At 41.7% G+C, this 21272-nt stretch overlaps 2 protein-coding genes across 2 annotated transcripts in view; both read left to right on the forward strand.

The window, feature by feature from the left end:
- tmtopsb (teleost multiple tissue opsin b) overlaps positions 1-3229 on the forward strand; it is a 33673-nt gene extending 30444 nt beyond the window's left edge. Inside the window, exon 4 of the mRNA XM_084340233.1 lies at positions 2050-3229. Within this exon, the coding sequence (XP_084196359.1) occupies positions 2050-2367 (318 nt within the window). The 3' untranslated portion in view covers positions 2368-3229. The remainder of the gene's footprint in view (positions 1-2049) is intronic.
- The window catches only part of thnsl1 (threonine synthase like 1), a gene marked incomplete at its 5' end in the record, with an annotated part of 333814 nt that overhangs the window by 173119 nt on the left and 139423 nt on the right, over positions 1-21272 (forward strand). The gene's annotated exons all lie outside the window — the stretch shown is intronic.

Below are 21272 nucleotides of genomic sequence, written 5' to 3' on the forward strand. Positions count from 1 at the left end.
GAAAGAAATGGAAAATGGAGGGAAGGATGAAAGAAGGAAGAAGAGGAAGTAAAGGAAGACAGATGGAGGGAGGAAAGAAAGAAACAAAGAAAGACAAGGAAAGAAGAAAGGAGGAGAGAACTAAAGACAAACAAAGGAAGGGCAAAAGATGGAGGAGCAGAAACGAATGAGGAGAGGAAGTAAGAAAGTGTCAGCGTCCTGCTTACTGTTTGACTGATGATTGAACTTGAGGTGATTGGTTTATCTGCCTTGATTCTTATGAAGATCATTTCTTTCCCCTGTCCACCTAAATTGACTTGAATTGAATCGACTTGTACGTTATTTATGTATTTCTTCATTTGTATTTGCTTTTAATAATCCTCCTTCTATTATGTTAAACTTCATGTTATAAAATGTGACAGTGAGTGGCGGTATGGCTTCGACTACAGTAAAAGAGGAAGCAGTGAAGTGTATTCAGAGGTGCTATCATGTGTCATATTGCCTTAAAGACACGGACTTGGATTGGCAGGTGAGGATTCGGTGACTCCTCAGTCTTAAGATCTCAATCTGTGCCTGATATTCGCTGTAATCCCTCATGACGTCAGCTTTTCCTCCTGTCCTGCTCTCCTGCTGTTTTCATCCCTTTCTCCTTCACACTTCCCACTTCCCACTTCACACATCTCTCTCTTTTTGTTTCCCCGGAGGTTTCGCTTTTTAAACCAACAGCCCTGTTTTTTCTCCCCCAAAGCTCAGCTCTCCAGTTAGATTAATACTTTGGGATTGGAGACACCAGAAGATTTAAAAACCTTGTGCTAAATTTGAAAGCTGCATCATTTCCTCGGGGTAACAGAAAATTAATTGGCTTATATGTATATGATGAATTGTCAGCCTGCTGCTTAAGTATCTCAGTTAAAAAGCACCATTAACTGTCTCATGCAATGCATGTTTGATCTGCGGCGCCCTGGGGAAATGTAGTAGACTTAAAGTATACGTGTGGAACCAGAGAGTATACTAAGTACACTACGTTTATCCAGGGGGGCACGCTGCCTGCTGGACCCCTCAACACGGAGGAGACAAGAAGAACGACTGAGCTGCAGAGAAATGATCTGTCTCACATTTAATGTTAATCATTTTACTACTACCAAGACCTCTGTCGACTACTACCAACACTTTCATTGCTGCTACCTTTACCCTTCTACTGCTGCAACTATTTCTAGAGGAGTACGCCCAGTAAGTGTAAGTTTTATGTGATGCTACTTGATTGCTGATACTACAGAGTGTTTTACTACTAACAACTGTCACTCAGCTGAGGTTTAGGCCCCAAAACTACTTGGTTAGGTTTAGGCTCCAAACTATTATTAGGACAATTACTTCTTCTACTTTCAGTTCTTCTTCTACTACTACTGCATACAGTATCAGGAGTACAGCACAACTACAACCATTACAACTACCACTACCAATATTTTGAATTGGGGTTTATCCTACTACGACTTTTACCAATACTACTGGCATACTATTACAGCTATTACTGCTTTTGATACTATATCATGTTTGATTACTGTGACCAAAGAAACTTTCAGCACATGTTCAAGCAGTTGGATGCCGTTTTACTGCTGCTGCTGCTGCTGTCCTTTGATTGATTGGTTTTCTGCTGTTACTGCTTACAAATCATTACTGCACTCTAACTGTCTTTCTGTACTATTTAATCTGTATTTTATCTCATTTTTAAAATCTTTTTAATTGATGTGTTCTGCAGATCTTGCCTCTGTGTCTGAAATGTGTTATAAATAAAACCTTGCCTTCACTGACTTTTAGTCCCTCTTGTCAAGTCGAGTTTATTCATCGTGATCCTGACAAAATCTGCCTCCACAGTTGACCCACTCTAGATACGGAAAATCACCCTCAAAACACACCTTAACATGGAAAAAATGGAAGAAACATCAGGAAGAGGAACAGAGGAGGGATCCCTCTTCCAGGACAAACAGGAAATAGATGGTGTATTTACAAAATAAAATGAAATATTATGATTACTACTCTCTTAATAATGCGTGTGTGTGTGTTTGTGTGTAGTTCTACAGGTGTTTCAGGGCGTTCCTGAGCTGCTCCGTCCCCGAGCGAGGCTCCACAATAAAGACATTTTCACGGCCGACTAAGACGCTCCGCACCGTCCGTCAGCAGAAGGAACACCGCGTGACGGCTCCGGCGCCCTCCACGGCCCTCCCCACACCCAACTCCGTCCACGACTCGACGCAGAAAGCCAGCCACGGGGCTTCATCTCCATCTCCGTCGAAACAAGAGTCTGCTGCCGCTGCTGCTCCTGCTGCCTCCAACGCCCCAGCTGTTACCCCTAAACCCAAACTGATCCTGGTGGCTCACTACAGGGAGTAGAGACAGGAAGAGGAGCTGAATGTTTACAGAGAAGAGAAGGAGCAGGGCGCAGGTCTCCAATTAAGAAACAAATCCTCTTAATATTAGAAAAGAGCGAGCACAAAGTGAGCTCAGTGGGAGTCTTAAATACAAGCTGGGACGTTTTAATCCCACAACAGGTTATCACCGCTCTGTGAAGTCGGCAAACAGGGAGAACACACAAAACGGCAGCATCATCCTGCTCAGAAGAGGGACTGTTTATAAAGCAGGAGATGAGGGCTGAACGCAGGGCTTCGTGTTAAGATTACAAACGTCTTTACAGATTAAACAGGTCGAGGTATCTTTGTTACGTAACTGAGAAAAAAAATGTCCTTTCTCAATCTGAGAAATTATTCAGGAACATTTTTGGAAAAGCACAGCGTCCTTTGGCAGGTATTTCATAAACTGTTTGGTGTTTGTTTTTTTTTGTAAACGGGGCAATGAGGTATTTGGTGCGTCGCTACTGTTAGCAGGATTATTCTTTTTTCGACGATAATTCGGTTGAAGAAGAGGGGTGAGAGTTTTTTTTCCCTGACCCCGTTTCCATGGCTGATATTTGAGGATTTGATACAGAGTATTGAAGATTTGTTGAACAATTTTATGCAATTTGGAACTGAGGAGGTTTCTATTATGCCTTTATTTACACTTTGCTGCGTATGGGCCCTCTGTCGTCAAAGCTGGGACTGTAATGAAAGCCATTAAAGGGACATTTCACCGTGTTATGAGGGAGATTTCACTGTTCTGAGTTGTCTTGATGTGTCTGAAGCTGCAGTTTCTTGTGGTTTTTGTGTTGTCTCTTAATTGTATTTTCCTTTGCTTATGTAACATAAACGAATTCATGTCACAAACAGATTTGAGTGTCTCAAGCTTCTTCTATTTACTTGTGCGTGTCAGTGTGTGCGTGCGGAGCTGAGTGTTCGCTTTCCCCCCATATTCACATGTGTTGATTAATCCATGAATTATTAACAGCGGCATTATTTACAGGGACGGAAGCAGATTAACGCTCTAAATTACAGCCTTCGTCTCGGTGAGAAAACAGCAAACAAACAGCGATCGGCGCGTTAGAGTAGAATATAACAACTGACAGCTATGAATGAGTAATGAGCCGAGGGCTGCCAACACACAGCAGCACACACACGCAGAGGCAAAAAGTCAATAATACGTGCTGCACATCTGGGCAGCCTCCCAGAGTAAACTTTTAATCTTTGAGTTGGGGTGAAGTATTTATCTTCTGTGTGTTCAGGTCCTGTAGGATTTAAAAGTATGTGAGAAAAGTTTGTTGGCAATTATTTCAAACCACTCCAACTGTGGTCTGTTCACCCGTGTCTTCAGTAGAGTCCAGGCATACGATTACACGATATTTCTGCCAAAATATACATAAATAAACCATTTTCTGTCTCACACATCAGTTGCTTACAGTTAAAAAACAGTTTAGCAAGAAAACATTATACAGAACAAACACTCAACAGTCAAGCCATTCACAAGGACGCCTCGTCTAAGGTGAGTTAAAACAAGGACGCAGGACAGAAAACAGACAGTATGAGTCAATACAACTAAAAGGAATAAAAGCCATAAAACAGGCAGGCAAGATCACAGAAAAAGAAAGAGGGGAGAAGTGAAGCAAAACTGGAGATAAATAAAATAATTGAATCAATAGATAGGACCATTAGAGGACGACGTCACGTCAGAGGAATTAAGAGCAGATAAAAAGATTAAGAGCAGATACAAAGAGTAAAGGACGATAAATAGATTAACAATAAACAAATAAAAGCAATAAAGGGACGGAAGAAAAAAGACATCACACGAGAGGATGAAGAACAGATGAAAAGACTGAGCAGTAGAAGGAGGCAAGTCGATAAAAGTGGGTTTTAAGAAGCGATTTTAAAGGATATAACTAACTTTTGGAGATTTTGGAGACTGATGCAGCGCTCGAGGGAAGTCATTCTTTACGCCGATTTTATGCCATTTCACGGGACAGCTCGAGATGGTCGCACGATTAGAGTTGGTCTTTTGAAGATTAAGAATATTTTATTATATCCATTAAATTTGGATTTAATTAATTGACTGTATCAAATATGGACGGAGTTTTAAGGGTCTGAAAAGTGAAGCCAGAGAATGCAGGTCAAGACACTTCCAGTCTTAAACCTGCTAAACTTTAGAGTAAAATAGACGATACAACAGGGCATGCTTTAGGCCGTACCTCCTTGATAAGTTGCTACTGAGCTCGGGATATCCTCCCTAGCTCCACCCTCTTGTCCAAATATGGTCACTTCTGGCTCCAAAAATGCAAGATGGCGGTGGCTTTAATGCCAAACTCGAGGCTTTAGAGATTAAACTCTTTTAGGTCATTAATTCTTTAATGTAAACATGTTTAACTTTTTTAAAACATTGAACTCAAAATGACAAATGAATATCAATCAGGCATCTTACCAATAACTGGCGATATCCATACCTCCATACAAAACGAGAGCGAAAATACAACACGTCTGACGTAAACAAGTTATTTCACAAATAAAACAAGTTTTCCAATCGTGATTACAACTTGATTGTTGGTGGAGCAAAACACCACACTGTAAGACGGGATTTCTTCTGGAAAAGTTATCATATCAACTACTATTTTATATTATATCTCAAACATTGTCTGTGACTGCTCAAGTAAGTCTGTTGCTGCACAACCAAAGGTCAACAGTAGGCTTTTAAAACTGTATATGACCCATCCAACCACCTGACTCAGGGTCGCTGGTTCGATTCCCCTCAAGGTATCCTTGAGAAAGATACTGAACCCCAAATTGCACCTCACATGGAGGCCTCTGCCGTGTACAGTATGTGACAAGTGTTGCAAAGCGCATTGAGCTGTAGAAATGTAAGTCCATTTACCATAATTCAGATTTTAGTCACTAATACTACCACACTAGAGGGGCGCTTCAAGAAGTGACGCTAGAGGGGAACGTACATCGTCAAACTTTGAAGCATATGGCTGGTTATTTGGGTGAAATGGCCCTTTAATAATACTTCTGAGACAACTTTTTCCATGCAAACTCTCTGCCTTTTTCACCACGAGTGTAATCTCAGAATAGGGTTGCTTTGTGCATGTGTGAGTGTGTGTGTGTTTGGGTCTGTCTGTCTGGGCTGTAATTATAAACACTAAGGAGTGAAGCAGCCGCGGTCTTATCACTTGCGGAGACACAGATTGTGTCATCAAACAGATTAAATGTGGACTGATTATCAGCTCCAGACATCCAAACCAACGGCAACAACCTTTATGTAACATTGTCTTCGAAATTGTTACTGCGTCGTGACGGAAGTTCACATCTTAATCGAATTACACCGAGAGGTTTGAGGAAATAAAGTCCACACATCTCCAACTGCTCACATAATGTTTTGTTTTTTAAGTGACTCTTTTATTACATGTTCCAAGAAAAAAAAGGAAGCTTATCAGATTTGGTCTCACAACATAAACTCCTGGGATCTCATTTCTGCCAGCTGTGTGAATATTTGCGGTGTATTACGCTCAAAATTGTTTTCCATGTGTGCCTGAAGTTTTTGTGTTTTTGACACGCGGCCAAGTTAAATTTTTGTAGAAAATGATTTCTCACCCATCCTTGGACCCCTTTTCCGCCTGAGAGATCCAGATAATGAAGTAACATGTGATAGGTTTCGGTATAAGCCGGATAATTATCACCATGGCAATGAAAGTTTTTTATTGTACTGAGGGGAAGCTTCGCAGCTGGATACTTTTCAGACTAGGCTATGATATTTAACGCATGATGTCCCCGTTTTACCCTCACCTGCGCTCGGCTGCAGCTCACACCTACGAATGGTGAAACTTCTTTATTAAAGTTGGTCGGTAGGGACCCAAATCAGATTAAAAGCTCCATGATTTCCACCCATTTTTCTTCTTCTGCCTAATAATTATCTTAATGTGGGATCAGTTTGTTAAATGTCATCAACAGCCTCCCAGAATCTACATGAAAGAGAGAGAAAAAGTACAAACTTTTTTATTATAGCAAAGTGCTAAAGTTTGTTAATTTCTACAGTCAGTGGCACTTACAGGACACCCTTGAGACATCAGGATGATGAAGAAGCCCGAACTTGATGTTGATGTTCATCGTGAACGTTGTAAATGAGACGCAGCTCTCCATGGACTATTAATTTTTATCACCGTGATTACAACAAATGTAGATAAACACTGATCCAAACACCGAAGATGAGTCGGAAAAGATAAATGAGCTCATTTTCCAGTGTCCCTTTGTCGCCAGAAAACACTTAGCAAAGCCTAAAAACTAGGAAAACACCACCATTATTAACAATTTATTGTTTGACATGTCCTCAGCGTGTCCCTGCTATGACTCTGTTGCTATTGGACTGCACAGAAACGTCCTCTCGTCACCTTCGTTAAGTCATTTGTGACTGGACCGAGTCCAATCCTAGCGGGAGTCGTATCGGAAAAGTGACTGTGTATCTCCACTAAATCGCTGCATGCATCCTCATTAGTGGGCTGATACAGAGAGGGAGGTTAAAATTGGTTTTGTAATCGCCGCATTTTCAGGATGAATGTCCACGTCAGGTCGAGTGAGCGAAGCAGTTTGTAGGGAAGAAGATGCCAAAAGGGCCCAGAGAAGAAGTTTTATAGACGGGATCCTCTACTGTACGAAATGTAAATCGACTCCTGTCCCATAACTGTCTGTTGTCAAGACGTTCATAGTTTTATTTTTCAGCGTTCAGTTCCCCCCAAATGTCAGCACTGTCAAGACAGTTTGGTTTTCACCGAGCCTTTCAACAGTTTAAACTTTTGCCAAGTGGATCATTTCATTTTAATGAGACCTTTTGAATCCTTTTCCATATTTTAAACTGGGTCATTCCTTCGAGGTCCGCTGGTTAATTGAGGCCAGGTGAGCTGCGGTGTAATCAGCCAGGTGCTTCTTGTTGAACTCACTGGACTCCATCAAGTGGTTGGATAGGAAAGGGGAGTTAAAACAGCTATTTGAGCTTTTTTTCTCTCTTTCTTTCATCTTCTGCCATAATCAGGGATGCTGGTTGATTTAATACTCAACTTCTAAAAGAGATGTTATCTGTAGAAAGATGAATTAAATCAGCTGTTACTGAAATTACTGTTTTCATGCACCTGTTGTCCTCCCCGTACCTGTTGCTAGTGGTACTTTCCAAAAGGTATTTAAACTCAGGGTTTGGGCAGTAGCACAGTTTTGACTGTGGGCAGGAGGATTCTTAACAACTTCAACTGTGAGTTGTGTTTCTTTTTTTTGTCTTAATCTGTGGTTTCTCGCACAGATTTCAGTTTCAGTGACAAAAAAATCACTTGAAACCTGATAAGTCATTATCTTTAATTGGACAAACTTTAATTGGACTGCACAAACTGATTACAAACAGCCAGAGAAGAAGAATTAAAATGTGCATCCCTCATTATCCCACAGTAACAACTCCGTTTTAAGACTGGAGGATCTGTAGGTGATGTAATGTTGTTTCCTTTTAATTTAAGAAATTTGGATTGTTAGTCTGATGCTGCCCATTTAAAGTATTCACTGTGCAGCTCTTTTAATCTTAAAAAGGATGTTTTTATATTATAATATATTCTTGGTCTTGGTGCAGCACTTCATCTTGCAGAAATTTTTAAAAATTTCTCTTTTTGTTTATTGATATGCCCCAAAATATCATGTTGTTGACTCTTTTGGTTGCCACAAACACAGCTGGAGATGTATCAGAGGTATCATCAAAGATACTTGTTTTTTTGTTGCCACAAATGGTCACCCTTACAAATATTGAAAAGCAGTCTCAAACTCTGGTTGTTGGCTTGGTAGCCTTCTCGCCTGTAACTCCACCACCATCCCCTCCGCCACCAGAACAGGAACACATACAAATGTGAACCAGGGGTTTCCAGGAACGTTGACTGTTAATATTTTATCCTGGCGACTGGGCTGAGTGTTATAAAGACTTTAAAAGGCAGAAGAACATAACTAAAATGACATCTGTTGGAGAGAGAGAGGGTACAAGCTGAATGGATTGAATTCATCAGTTAGATTTATTAACACGGGATGTGATCCAATGTGATGGGTCACTGTCGCCGTCTGCTCTCATTCACTTTCGAGGCGACGTTCAAGTTCATCTCAAAGTCTGTTGTTCGATGCCAAGAAATCTTTTCATGGTCCATTAGAAATGAAGGTCTAGTACTCTAGATCATAGATTGGCAGCCTTTCAATCACATTTTGATTTAAGGTTGTTGGGGTAGACCCATTCTCACTCCCAACACGTAATATCAACAGCCTAGTCAGTGGCCCTGTGCTTTCGATTTTGTAGCTGTATTTACCCCTCTAGTGCAGTATTATAAAGAGCAAGAAAAGTTCATGTTACATGAGGCAGCTGGGGTTGTTACCGAAGTACATAACCATAACATACATAAATGATGTACGGTATGTCAAGACAGGAGTTGCATCACTTATGTGACAGAGACTTAGTTGTTTTAACCCAAGGTATAACGCTTTCCTTAACCCAACTAAGTAGTTTTTGGAGCCCAAACCAACCTAACGAAGTAGTTTGGAGCCCAAACCAACCTAATGAGGTAGTTTTTGGAGCCCAAACCAACCTAATGAGGTGTTTTTTGGAGCCCAAACCAACCTAACGAGGTAGTTTTTGGAGCCCAAACCAACCTAACGAGGTAGTTTTTGGAGCCCAACCGAGACCATGAACATTTGACAATGTTGTTTAGAGTCCAATAGTCTTGTCATATGTGAACTGTTTGGCAGCAATCTTTATTTTGAAAATCTAACCCAATGTTGAATATTACGTATTATTGCTCACTTGACACTTCACATGCAAACGAGCTTAGAATAAAAATCTGTTGGAAGTGCCCTGTAATGTTGTTTGCATCCATCACAAGAGTTTATTGAGGAAAAAGTCTCCTGTATCTTCTGTAAAGTATTCAAAAACAAGTTCCCCAACATGTACTACAGTACTACAACAGCACATACAGTTGCAGAAGTGGGGACCTATTATACAGCAACGGTAAAGAGTCAGAAAACACCTGTCAACTTCAAGGTCTCGATGGGGTTTTCGCCTGAGGTTGCCAAGTAAAGATCTCTCTAGTTAAACCATTAGCCAACAGGACACAAGGATAGAGACCTCCTTCTGACAAATGACCCTCACTCAGCTCAGCACTCCTGGTCAATATATAAAGGTGAGAACACCACCGAAGACAACGCCAGGTCGAACACTGATCACTCACTTCTCTGATAGCTGTTGATGAGAAATCCATCACAAAGCCACCGTTCACTCACTCAGTGAGAACCGCAATTAAAATTAGTGGTTTATGTCGTCAGGGTAGAGCATTGATTCCTGCTTCCTCCCTGAGCGCATTAGCTCTTGATAGGGAAGTGGGATTATGGATGCTTTAAATCTGCCAAAGTAAGTGATAAATTGGGCTATTTATGGTAAGATAATTATTTTTCTAAAACAAATGAATACACACCAAACCCGGTTGTCTGTGAGAGGGAGAGAAAGAGAAGTGATGAGTGAGAGATGACGAAGATGAGAACAGAGATAAACAAACATGGGGAATCAGTTAATTAAGCATTGATTATTCAGGAAGATCTCCATTGCAAAACGGAACCAATTACATTAATTCAAGAGTGCGTAAGCTGTCTTGAGTCATGAATGACATGGCTTTTATAAATGGCATCCTAGGGTGAACAGGTAGTGGCAGCAGCACAAGCATGTACAGGATATCTCCATAAATCACTGGAGATACTGCCGCACAGTATGTTTTCTGTTTTTAATGGAGACCAACTTCTGTTCTGAGAATCCAATTAGAGTTTCTACTGTAGTTTAGCTTGAAGTTTTTTAGGACACCATCAAGTTTTCAAGTATTTATAGTCGCACATTATGAGAGGAGACAAACCACTTGAAGTATTTTTTAATATAAAAGGTCCATAAAGGTTGTTAAACCTTACTTTTGGGCAAAAAACAAACTTCTAACCTTTTTCTTTGTTAAAAAAACAACAAAAAACAGATTTGACCAGTTGATTCTATACATGCAGATGACCACTGAGAGTGAACTTACTGCTCTTGACCCATTAATTTAGATGTGGACTGGTCTCGTTAGTCCAAAATAACTGCCTAGGTGCACTGCCAAGATGTCTGTTGGGTGGCAAGACTTTGTTATAATGCTTTACCTTACTAATCACATCTTGAGCACAGAGTGGGATCAGATGCTTGTTAAATGTGAGGTTTGAACTTTAGAACAAAATTTAATAAATATCTGGAGACAGTATGGCTGCATAAGCATTAAAATGGACATTGAAAATATTTAAACAGTAATAAACAGAGGGCGTATTGATCCTTAAGGGGCACCTTTTTTCCATGGTCTGTTCCAAGACTCACATCTGAGTTTTTTGTTTGAGGGATTCAACTTGAGTTTGACACACTTGGCAAGTCTTTATAACGCTGTGCTGTGGGAACACCATTATTTCATAGGTTGTCAAAAGCAGATGGTAACCTGGAAAAAGAGTGATCTGCAGTATGAATGATTGCGAACAGGATGGCATCATCAGCATAAAAGTGGATATTGCAGTTTTGAGTTGGACATAAAACATAAACCGTGTGTCTGCTATTGATCTTTGTGTGACACCTTTTATCATCAGTTTACAGACTTGATTTGAAACAATCCATAAAACTGTTTGAGCTCTGCCAGATAGGTATGATAGACAGTAGTCAGTTTTGGGAGGGCTGGCCCTCAGGACAACGATTAAGTTCACACTGTTTTTAAATTAATATATAGTCAGTATATCCATCTTTGTGTAATTGCAAAATGTCTTAAACAGAGACTGGGAGACTAAGTTTCCCAATCACACTTGTCTGTGTCAGACAAAGGCAAAACAAAACCCAAAAAATAACTCTTACTGTGGGGGGAAGTTTGCAAAATGCAGCTTTATCAGCTGAGGAAAAAAACAACAAAACAATTTGTCCTCAGTTAGCCTACAGCAACCGTTTCCCCCCAAACAAACACACATAATAGCATTCCAGTATGTCTGTGCACTAATTATCAGGCCAGTTAATGCTTGACAATGACTGCATTTATAGCACATGAAGTAAAAGCATTCCAGACATGAACTGCTCAGTTAATTATGTGAATTATATCTGATGACAGATAAAAAAAGGTCTCACTTTCAACCTCTTATGTCAGCCTCATTACACTTCATCATTAACATGAAAAACTGGTGCAAATCTGCCTTTGACACGCTTTGATGTATTTTTTTCCTTTTGTTTGACCACTTTGTTGACCAAAAGATCCACTGCACATTCTCCCAACATGCAACAGGAGACTAAGCAGCCTGTTTTTTCTTTCTCTCACCTCATGTAACCTCTCTCCTCAGTGCTTGAGCTCACTGTTTATTTCTCACCTCCCAGTGTGATCATTAGCACTTAACACGCTCCATTGCTTCTTACACTTTTACCCACTCATGACCACATCTGTCTCTTTCTGATAAATATTCCTGTGTCCTCACATCGCCTCTTCCTTTGTGTTCTCTCAATCACTCTGTCCTGCCACTTCGACCATGTCCACACGAACAGGAGAAGTGCTAATGATCAGGGTATACTTGAATTAAATAGGTTTGAACAATGCGTCATCTGACCACATCTGAAGGCTCAAGACGAGCTGAAATCCCCACTCTGACTGAGAGGGAATTCAGACTTTGTATACAGCTCTACGTGCGTCAGGTCACATCTGACATTAAAATGCATCGTGACATGCATCTTGAGTGACTGCTTACTCATTTCCCCGCTCTATAAGCAAATGAATACGTATATCAGTGGGACAAACAGACATGATGCATTTTACACAAAGAAAGAAATATCTTTTATAACACTAGCTGAATTTACAAGAAGGCCCAAGTAGTTATAGCACCGTCGACAACACATTTCTACAACAAATGAAAGTTTCTCTTAACTCAGCAACTCATGAAATTTAGCGTTTTTTTTAAGGGAGTCTGGGGACTTTCTCCACGGGGGCGTCTCTTCTGTTGCTGTGGCCTCTTCTTCTTGTTTCACAGTTCACAGAGGACGTCAGCTGAGTGGAGCACCTCTGAATGAGGTCTTGGTAATCGAACTGTGCACAGTGGCCAAGCTTGTCAGTTTCAGAAAGTTACAGAGCCCCCCCACAAGAGATGCTGTAAAAGAGTTTGGTCAGGAGGTTTCAGCTGTTTTTTAACAATCCATCAGGCGCCTCATTTGAAGGATACTCGACCACTGAGCCTCTCTTTGTCTTGTCGTCCACAAACAAATCTGTCCCCTCGAGCCAACATCTGGAGAGACTTGAGTCTCAGCTGGTTAAATATTTCTGCACCTCTCCAGCCATCATCCCCAGTGCTGTGTTTTCAGTAGCCGAACTCATGCTGTAGACTTTTTTTTTTCCAATTCTGTTGTCAGACAGCTGAATTATGCACAAAGTAATTTGTATGCTGATGAAGACGCCAATCAAATAACTACTTTACTTTACAAAGTTGGCGAAATGAATGCAAAGGTTAATGACGGATTGGCATTCGAAAAGGGTGGTCACAAAGAAAGTTACTCAACAGGAAGCTCTTTGTCTGGCTGTCAATCTGCTCCCAGCCATGTCTGGCAAATCTTCCATTGTCTAAACCATGGTGTTTTCAGATTAACCCACAGTGAAAAAGTCTTTGAAAAAGTTGCATGTATTGAGAAAAACTGTTATGTCACGCAGATCGTCTCAGTCAGTCTGGCTGCAGTGAAACCTTTAATTAGGTCGTCCGTTGACAAATCTCTAACTGCAATCTGGGACCACCATTTTTCGGATTGATCACCAGAGATTTTACATTTCTCCCAGGAAAGTTGGCAACTAAAGTGACTTAATTGCTCTTATTATGTCTTTCATTGAGTTGAGGGGACTTATCTGGCAGAAAATGAACACTAAAAGGTTGGGAGTATTGGTAAGCTCTGACAAGTGTCACGGTTATTGCAGCCTCTCCTCTGCTTAGCTCCTCCAAGCACACACGGAAAGAAGTCAACACGGCCAACACGTCCTCTACCAAAATTACCGAATACGTCAATTACAGAAGCGGTGACTCCCAAAGCGACGTGACCATTGCAGCGTACCAGCGACACAGCTACCGGCCTTCATCGTATGGTGACAGTTTGAGTTATCTTTCAACTGTCGGGTTGATTTAGTTTTTCTGATGTGGTGATCAAAGATTACTCGAGCTCATGACAAGACTTGTTACCGTAAGTGCATTAAAAACCGTCATGAGTAAAATGCCAATACTTGATTAAAACCTGTTCAGCAAGCATAATGTAAACATGGAGACAGTGATATTAAACCTGCTTTGTCTGGAGTCTCATTCACCAACGCTATGCTCAGCTAACAGCAAAATGTTACAGAAAAGTCTGTATGTAGAAACTGTTTAGCTTAGAGACAAACCGGCCCCTCCTCCCTCTACCAGTGGTACCTGCAGGCAGTGAATCGTCATCAGCAGAGGGAGGAGGATGATACTGATGTCTGCTCTTCATTCTTTATAAACTTTATAAACTCAATATTATTTAATGTCAGTAACAAACATAATACTGGATTTACGGGTCACCATTTTTGCATTTTCTTCCACAACAACCCAAATTACAAAAGAAAGAAAAAAATACTAAAGAACAAAAAAAACGTTTTTTTTTTTTAAAAATCCCCAAAAAGGAGAAAATGGTGATAACCAATAAACAAAATGCAGTGATGCTAAAAATGGGATCAACAGGTAAATAACCAGAGGGGTGAAATTGGAAAATGTTAATAGTTGAGGAACATTATTTCTGATTGGTTTGTTTCCAACGAGAAAGTTTAAAGTGATTTTGGTGTCGTAACATGACTGTTGCTGCAATACAGTCGTCATAAAACACTCAGCTCTATTCCTGTTTTAAATTGACTTTTTCTAATGATCTGATTTTTAAAAAGCAATTATTTCCTAATGAAAAATAACCGATAAAGAACCAAACCAATAAGGAGCGTGGTTAGCATGTTTTCTTCATCTTACTGTCCTCTTCCTCCTCTCCGTAGTGTCTGTGTGCTGCTCATCTGCAACCACAGCTGTGAGCTAATCTGGTTTTGCTGTAAACAGACTTTGAACGCACACATTCAGTCACTCATTAACTTTTTTTTCTTCTCCGCTTTGAATGAGCTCCCAAAAGAAATGTCAAAGGGGCGCGTGGATGAACGACGATATTCATCTCGGCACATTGCTCTCAGCTACACGCTCTGATCTCCACCTGGGCGCCGACACGCACATGCAACACGAGCACGGAGCCACGTGACGACTTGTTTACCGTCCTGCCGTCCTCCTACATCCATCATCTCTCACCTCTGTCCTTCTCTCCCTCCTGAGGCTGATCACGACGATAAAGACAAATGCTGCCGCTCATCCTCACTCGTAAAAACGTCTCCCTCATATCCTTGACCTCTCCTGGTCCTGCCAGAATGACGACGTTCCCACTCTTTGCCTTTTGCTCTTCCCCTCTATCTCCTGTTTGTTCACCTTGAAAAGAGTCGCAACACACTGTGTTGCCTGGACACGCGGGAATAGTGTGGGAACAAAGAGTCAAAATATAATGAAAAACAGTCAGGAAAGACAAAAACATCTAAAGGAATAAAAATACAAAAGCCTGAGAGTCAAAATATGAAATAAAGGTAGAAAAGCTCCCAGCAGTGTTCTGCATTTTTGCCTCATGTTTTTTCAGCTGTCCAGTTTACATTTTCATGTAATTTAGGGCCTCTCACGGCGCCGCTGCATAAAATTATCATTTTATGGAAATTAACCCAATCGATAGAGAGGTTTTATTGCTAGTTAGGAGCTTACCAGCTGAGAACATCTCGGCAAACAAAACCGATGAACAAGTCGAGGCAAGCCGAGCTCAGCAGGAGTGTGATGGATCCTGTGGAGGAAATTGTCAGAGACTTATTGTGCCTCTGCTCATGTAGGTTGAAGACAAATTTATTTTAGGGTGTTCGGCATCTTCTTCTGCCCTAAAAAGTTTGGGTTTGGATTATTGTGCCATCATATCCTCATGAAGAACAAACCCAGTACACCTACTGCCAACTGTCAGAGGATGTAAGCCCGCAAAGATCGTTTGACGTATTCCTGCAAAGAAATTACGACTCTGCCCGGTTTGCAACATGTGGATAAAACGGCTGAAAAGCAGGTAAACAGCGGCTACCTCAAACATTGATGTATCCGGGCACAAACACGCAGGAGAGTCCTGCCAAAAAATTTTCAGACTCTCATTTCACTCTTCAAATAACTACAGCAAACAGGAACACTGTCATTGTCCAATGTGTGTACGAGGAAAAGGACTCGAGGCAGACGGCACTGAGCAGGGATTTTATTGGAAAAACGGGGGGGAAAGTTACATGTAAGGGTAGAAAGTCTAAGTAGAAGTAGAGGTTAACAGGAATGAGGAGGTAAAAGCTACAGGCAGGTATGTCCTCATCAGAAAAACGACCATTCTAGGTCGACTGTGAAAGCAACACGTTACGACCCGTATTTCATTTTCTTTGTTAGGCTGCGACATCTAGTGGCTGTAGTAATTATTACAGCAGCTCAGGAGGAAGTCGGGCAAAGTTGTATCCATATAAGTAATAAAGAGAGGAGGTTGGCTCACGTGTTCAGTCTGACAGCAAAACTAAAGTTAGATAAGTAACGTTATTTCAACCCAAACCACAATGTTTTCCTGAGAGTAGTAGTTTTGTTTTTTCCTCCTGGCGTACAGCTCGGATTTTGCAGTGTATCATGAATTTAATAGATTTCATGATTGTTTTCAATGAAATTCATGACATGAACTGGGACATCACAGGGGAGTTGGTTGGTCTCCCTTCCAGGCTGTGTTCAAGTCTAACTGGTGTGCATAAGTATTAGTCTCTATACACGTTGTTTGTATAGGAAGTTAAACTGCCTGATTGAGTCCTTGTTGTGAAGGTGGAGCAGCTGTTAAATATCTTTCGGTGATTGGCAAAAACGTCCTCTTTAGGCTGCAGCTTTTCAAGCATAACTTCCTTTATTATTTTGTGATCGGGTTGGACACTAAACTTCCGACTTCAGAGACGTACATCCTTTCAGATGAGTTCGATGTGTTACAGAAATGTTCCTAAAATTGCCGTTGTGACTTACTTTCTTCGACAAAAGTCACTTTTGGGTGAGTTTTTATCAGATATTTGATGACAATGTCTGACTGAATTTAGGATTTGCTCTGCAGACGTGGGAGAACAACTATCTCTGTGGCAAATTCAGAGTGAACAGATGATCAGTCATTCAAACACTATAGCTACCAAAATCTCATACATCTCTACAGTGATGTCGTGTACCGTAACAGGTTCCTGCAGTCGTGACTTACAAAACAATTCTGCAGATTTACAGTGATGCATAGGCAAAGCGAGGCTGCCGTAGGGACAATCCAGGCTTGAAGCTTCATTGAAAACAATTTCAAGGACCTGAAATAGCAGGTCACAGATGCGCTCCATCTGACGGGAACAGAGCTTGAGAGGATGCATGGAGGATGTGAGACACTGTCAAAATCCAGATGTGCAAAGCTGCTAGAAGCAGGCAGACAGAGGAAGCTGCAATTAATACAAACTGTGATCTTACAAAAAATAGATAAAGACTGTGAGTGCCCATGCACTGAGACCTATTTAATCAAATTTAAACACTCTGTGAACACACTATGTAATGAGGCCACTTCTTCATTTCAAGAGGGAAACATGAGGACATCAGCCTGAATATATCAGGACAACTTGTCATGCATTCCTGCTTCCAATGCAGGACACTCGTCAGCTTGAAGTGTTTCAGTGAAGCTCACGTCGAACAAACTGATGTTAGAAAATCAAACAACCGTTCAGATTGTTGGAGAATATGGTTTCTGTCGCCTGAACCCAACAGAGGGTTTTTGCCACCTGAACCTAACCAAACAGCAACCGACAACCGTAAAGATATGGAAAAAGTCAACCGTATAAATGATTTAAAACAGGACAACTGTAGTCCTATACATAACCCTCTACCATGATGGCTTACTCCAGGTTTTGCTGCTGTTTTGTAACCACTGCTAATACGATGTCTTTCCTTATCTTTGACTCGTTTCTCCTCATTGGTCAAGTGACAGGGTGTAATTGAGTAAACTCATTTAATTTTTATATCTACATTTGCTGCTTAAACTGAAATAATGACGCCTGGAAGATGATTTCAAGAGTAGATCAATTGATTTCTAGAGAAGCTGAACGGATAATCACCGGACCGCTGATGTAAAGGTTTAAATAACAGTCTGCTTTTCAATGATCTTGATCTCCGTCGAGGGTTAAAATGTGAAAGGCCTCAGGAGAAAGTAGGAGGAGCCATCTGTTGCCATTTTAAACAGCTGCTGTTCAGATGTGCACACACACACACACACCAGAGGCATCGTTGCTCCAGATGGCACGGCTTCATCAAACATGGAAAGTTTAGAAAGAGACACACTAACGTTATTCGGAGACGCACACGCGTTATATTAGAATGGACTCTGTCACGGCAGGCGAACGGCTGCTCCACTTTCACGTCCCTTCAGATATCATTTTCAGAGCGCTCCATTACTTTGCTTTAATTAAATGTGGAAGATGGAAGCAAAGCAACGGCTGCTACTGTTCACTGTGGAAGCAAGTAAGTACGGAAAACTGTCACAAAAAAACCCACACACACACTCGTACACGAACACACACACCTGACAGTGTTTTAAGAAGTGATTAATAATTAATCAGGCGCGCTGTTAGCGAAGAATGTGCCCCCTTTGAGCGGCGGGATGATGAATGAGAGCTCACGGTGAAGGATAGCAAGACAAACACCAGAGCATCGGCAAGACGACAGCGGGAGGCGGGGACATCTATCACACCAAGGTTGCCACGACGACCTGTCGCCGGTTGTCGCCAGGCGACCGCTCCGTGCCGCTCACCTCCGAGAGCCCCTCGAGAAACGCATGGCACCGGATCCAACTAATCACCAAGTTATACAACGACGAGAGGCGGCAAAATGGGAACACACACACTAAGAGGTGTGTGTGTGTGTGTGTGTGTGTGTGTGTGTGTCTGAGACATCTGGCCTTCAAAAACTCTTTATTGGTTTGTTTTCCTGGACCCAACAACCAGATGAAGCGTCGCCTCACACAGGGCGCAGAAACAAAATTACATTAACATAATAATGTCTGCATGTGGATCGTATAATTGTTTCCAACATACCAAATATCTCCGAGTAATTAATAGTAATTTTCATGTAAATTTGGTATGAAATTAGCTCATGGTTTTTTTTGTCTCTCAGCGACCCTGTTTCACAGTGATAAGAAAGCGCCACCCCACGTCTCTTTCTGTTGCTCTCTGTCTCACAGTTTTTCTGCTCCTTGTCCTTGTTAACAGTTTCTCTGTTTCCCCGGGGAACAAGAGGAACCTTAATGACTGAACTAGAAAGAGAAAAGATCCCACAGCATGTCTTCAGTAAGAAGAGCCCACTCTCCAAAAAGTATGCCTTAATGTAGAGAAACGTTACATTCAATTTATTGGCCATGCTCTTTGTCTTTTTACTCAACCACAGTAGGAACAAGATCTAAAAGTCATCAGGTCATTGGGGCGCCCCTTCAAACCAACAACTAAAATTGTGCTCAGTGATTCGATGTTTGTTTTTGTAGGATATGAGACATAAGTCGCAGAGAGCAAGCAGAGTTTGTAGTCTGATGGGTTTTTCAGCCTGCGGTCACTTTGCTGTCCTCCCTTTAATCCACCAGAACAGAGAAGAGGTTTCGAACGATATGGGCGACCGCATGGTGGTGACGGCGGAGCAATAGACCAAAAGGAAGAGAAGTGCAGTGGTTACACAAGCCCTCGAAGTGAAAGCTGCACTTTAGCAGCAGCTGCAATTTCAGTACTCCATCTGTGTCGACACAGGAAGCACTGAGTGTAGGTCACCTGTGTTTTGTCAGTGCTCTGAGCCAAATATCACGGTGGTCCTGAGAGTGGAAACGTGACACAAACACATTTCAGAAAACACAACTTGTCCATGATGTCTCGTGGTATTGAACGACTGAATGCTATGACGTTACACAAAGCGCACTGATGTTTTCACAGAATGCAACATTTACCTAAAAAGTAAACGGGGTCTACCTGGATACACACCTCATACAACCCCACAAAACATGAGCTATCTCTTTTTAATAAGGACCCTGAAAGCACACTTGACAGGATCACGGCTGAAGCTCAGAGAATTACACAAAAGAGACAGAAAATTACATTGAACGTTCACCAGGGACGGAGCTCTTCCAAATCACAAACAAGAAAGTTGTCCCAACCTTTCTGTTATCTGAAGTGTTATATTTTCCTAAATATCAGTGTTTTCTGATGTGTTCTCCCCCTCAGGGCGAGGCTACATAAAACAATCAGTCAGTCTACTCAGCTTGCATAGTGCAAGTGAAACAGAAGTCATTATGTAAACAGCTGCACAGAAGTTTTAATTTCCATCAGACGTGTGAGACAGGTGACTCAAAGATGTGGCTGAAATCCTCCCTGTGTAGATATGGTACAAGCAAGGTTCCCACACCTCAGCAATTACCTGCAGAACTGGCAGCTGGCAAAACCTGAACCATCACAGTCGACACTGTGCAGCTCCTGGTAGATTGTTGTGTTTGTCCGTGGGACCTTCAAACCACTTCCTCTCCTTCCTCTTGTAAAACACAGTGGCAACAAGCCAGAGGAGAGCGACACCTGCAGACACTCGGACCAAAGAGAAGTCACGTGCAGCCTGTCAAATTCAAGAGTGGACCGGCTGTATGATGAGTCCTCCACAGCACCCACACCGTCGAGCTGCTCTGTGGTAATTGGCCACACACTGGGAGGAACCCTGCTGAACCCCTAAGGTTTGACCGCTCTCTGCCCTGTGGGCTGCGGTGGCACCAGAGTTTTGAATTGGATTCAAGCTGTAACAGGAGGTGAGTGTAGTGAACAGATAAGTGGAGTGATGTCAGCGAACCTGGGAAGCTTGAACATCAGACAGGAGCTGCAGCGCTCTGATGGCAAAGAGTGTGAGGGAAATTTTGTCTGTTTGCTTTAAAGTAGAGCTTGAAAATTCATTCTTAACCTCGATAACAAGAATCAGCAATCCCAACACTGAACTAATGGCTTAAAATATCCAGTTTGTTACCACAAACTCAACTGGAAAATGTTGCGCCGTCTGAGCATTTTTAAAGTTTGTTTAGATCGTCACAACGTCGTACTTAATATCTGGTTAGGTTTAGGCACAAAAACCCCTCGGTTGTGGTTCGGAAAACACCACGGTTTGGCTTAAAATACCTCTTTTGGTCACCATAAACACGGCTGGAGATGTCACAAGGTCTCCTTTTTAAAAATATCTGGCTTTGTCGCCACAAACACCATGGAAATCTCCTGACTTCCTGCGAAAAATATCCTGTTTTGATTGCCGAGGTCATTTCCAGCCTGTTTTTGGCAACAGAACTGGGTTTTGTTTTGAAGATGTCTCAACTTCCTGTGAAAAATCGGGTTTTGGTCACCACAAACACAGCTGGAGATGACCTAACTCTGCATGAAAAATAGCTGGGTTTGGATGCCACAAATGCGGCAGGAAAAAAAAGTGCATGAAACGTACAAATATAACATTTCATTCTGGCGACTGGGCTGAACTTCTGCAGAAAAATGTTCGAGGGTAACTTTCCAAGTTGGCATCGCCACAGTATTGTAAATGCAGATGTTCAGGCGTTGGTGCAGGCTTTACCTTTCCCTTAAAGCCAAACTTCAGGAGGTTTGAGAATGTTCCTTAATTGGTATCCGTCCAAGACGGGTGGAGGCAGGCATCGCTGCTTTCCTGGAG

Source organism: Pagrus pagrus (genome assembly GCF_965226575.1).
Source record: "Pagrus pagrus genome assembly, chromosome: 20".
Classification (NCBI taxonomy): domain Eukaryota; kingdom Metazoa; phylum Chordata; class Actinopteri; order Spariformes; family Sparidae; genus Pagrus; species Pagrus pagrus.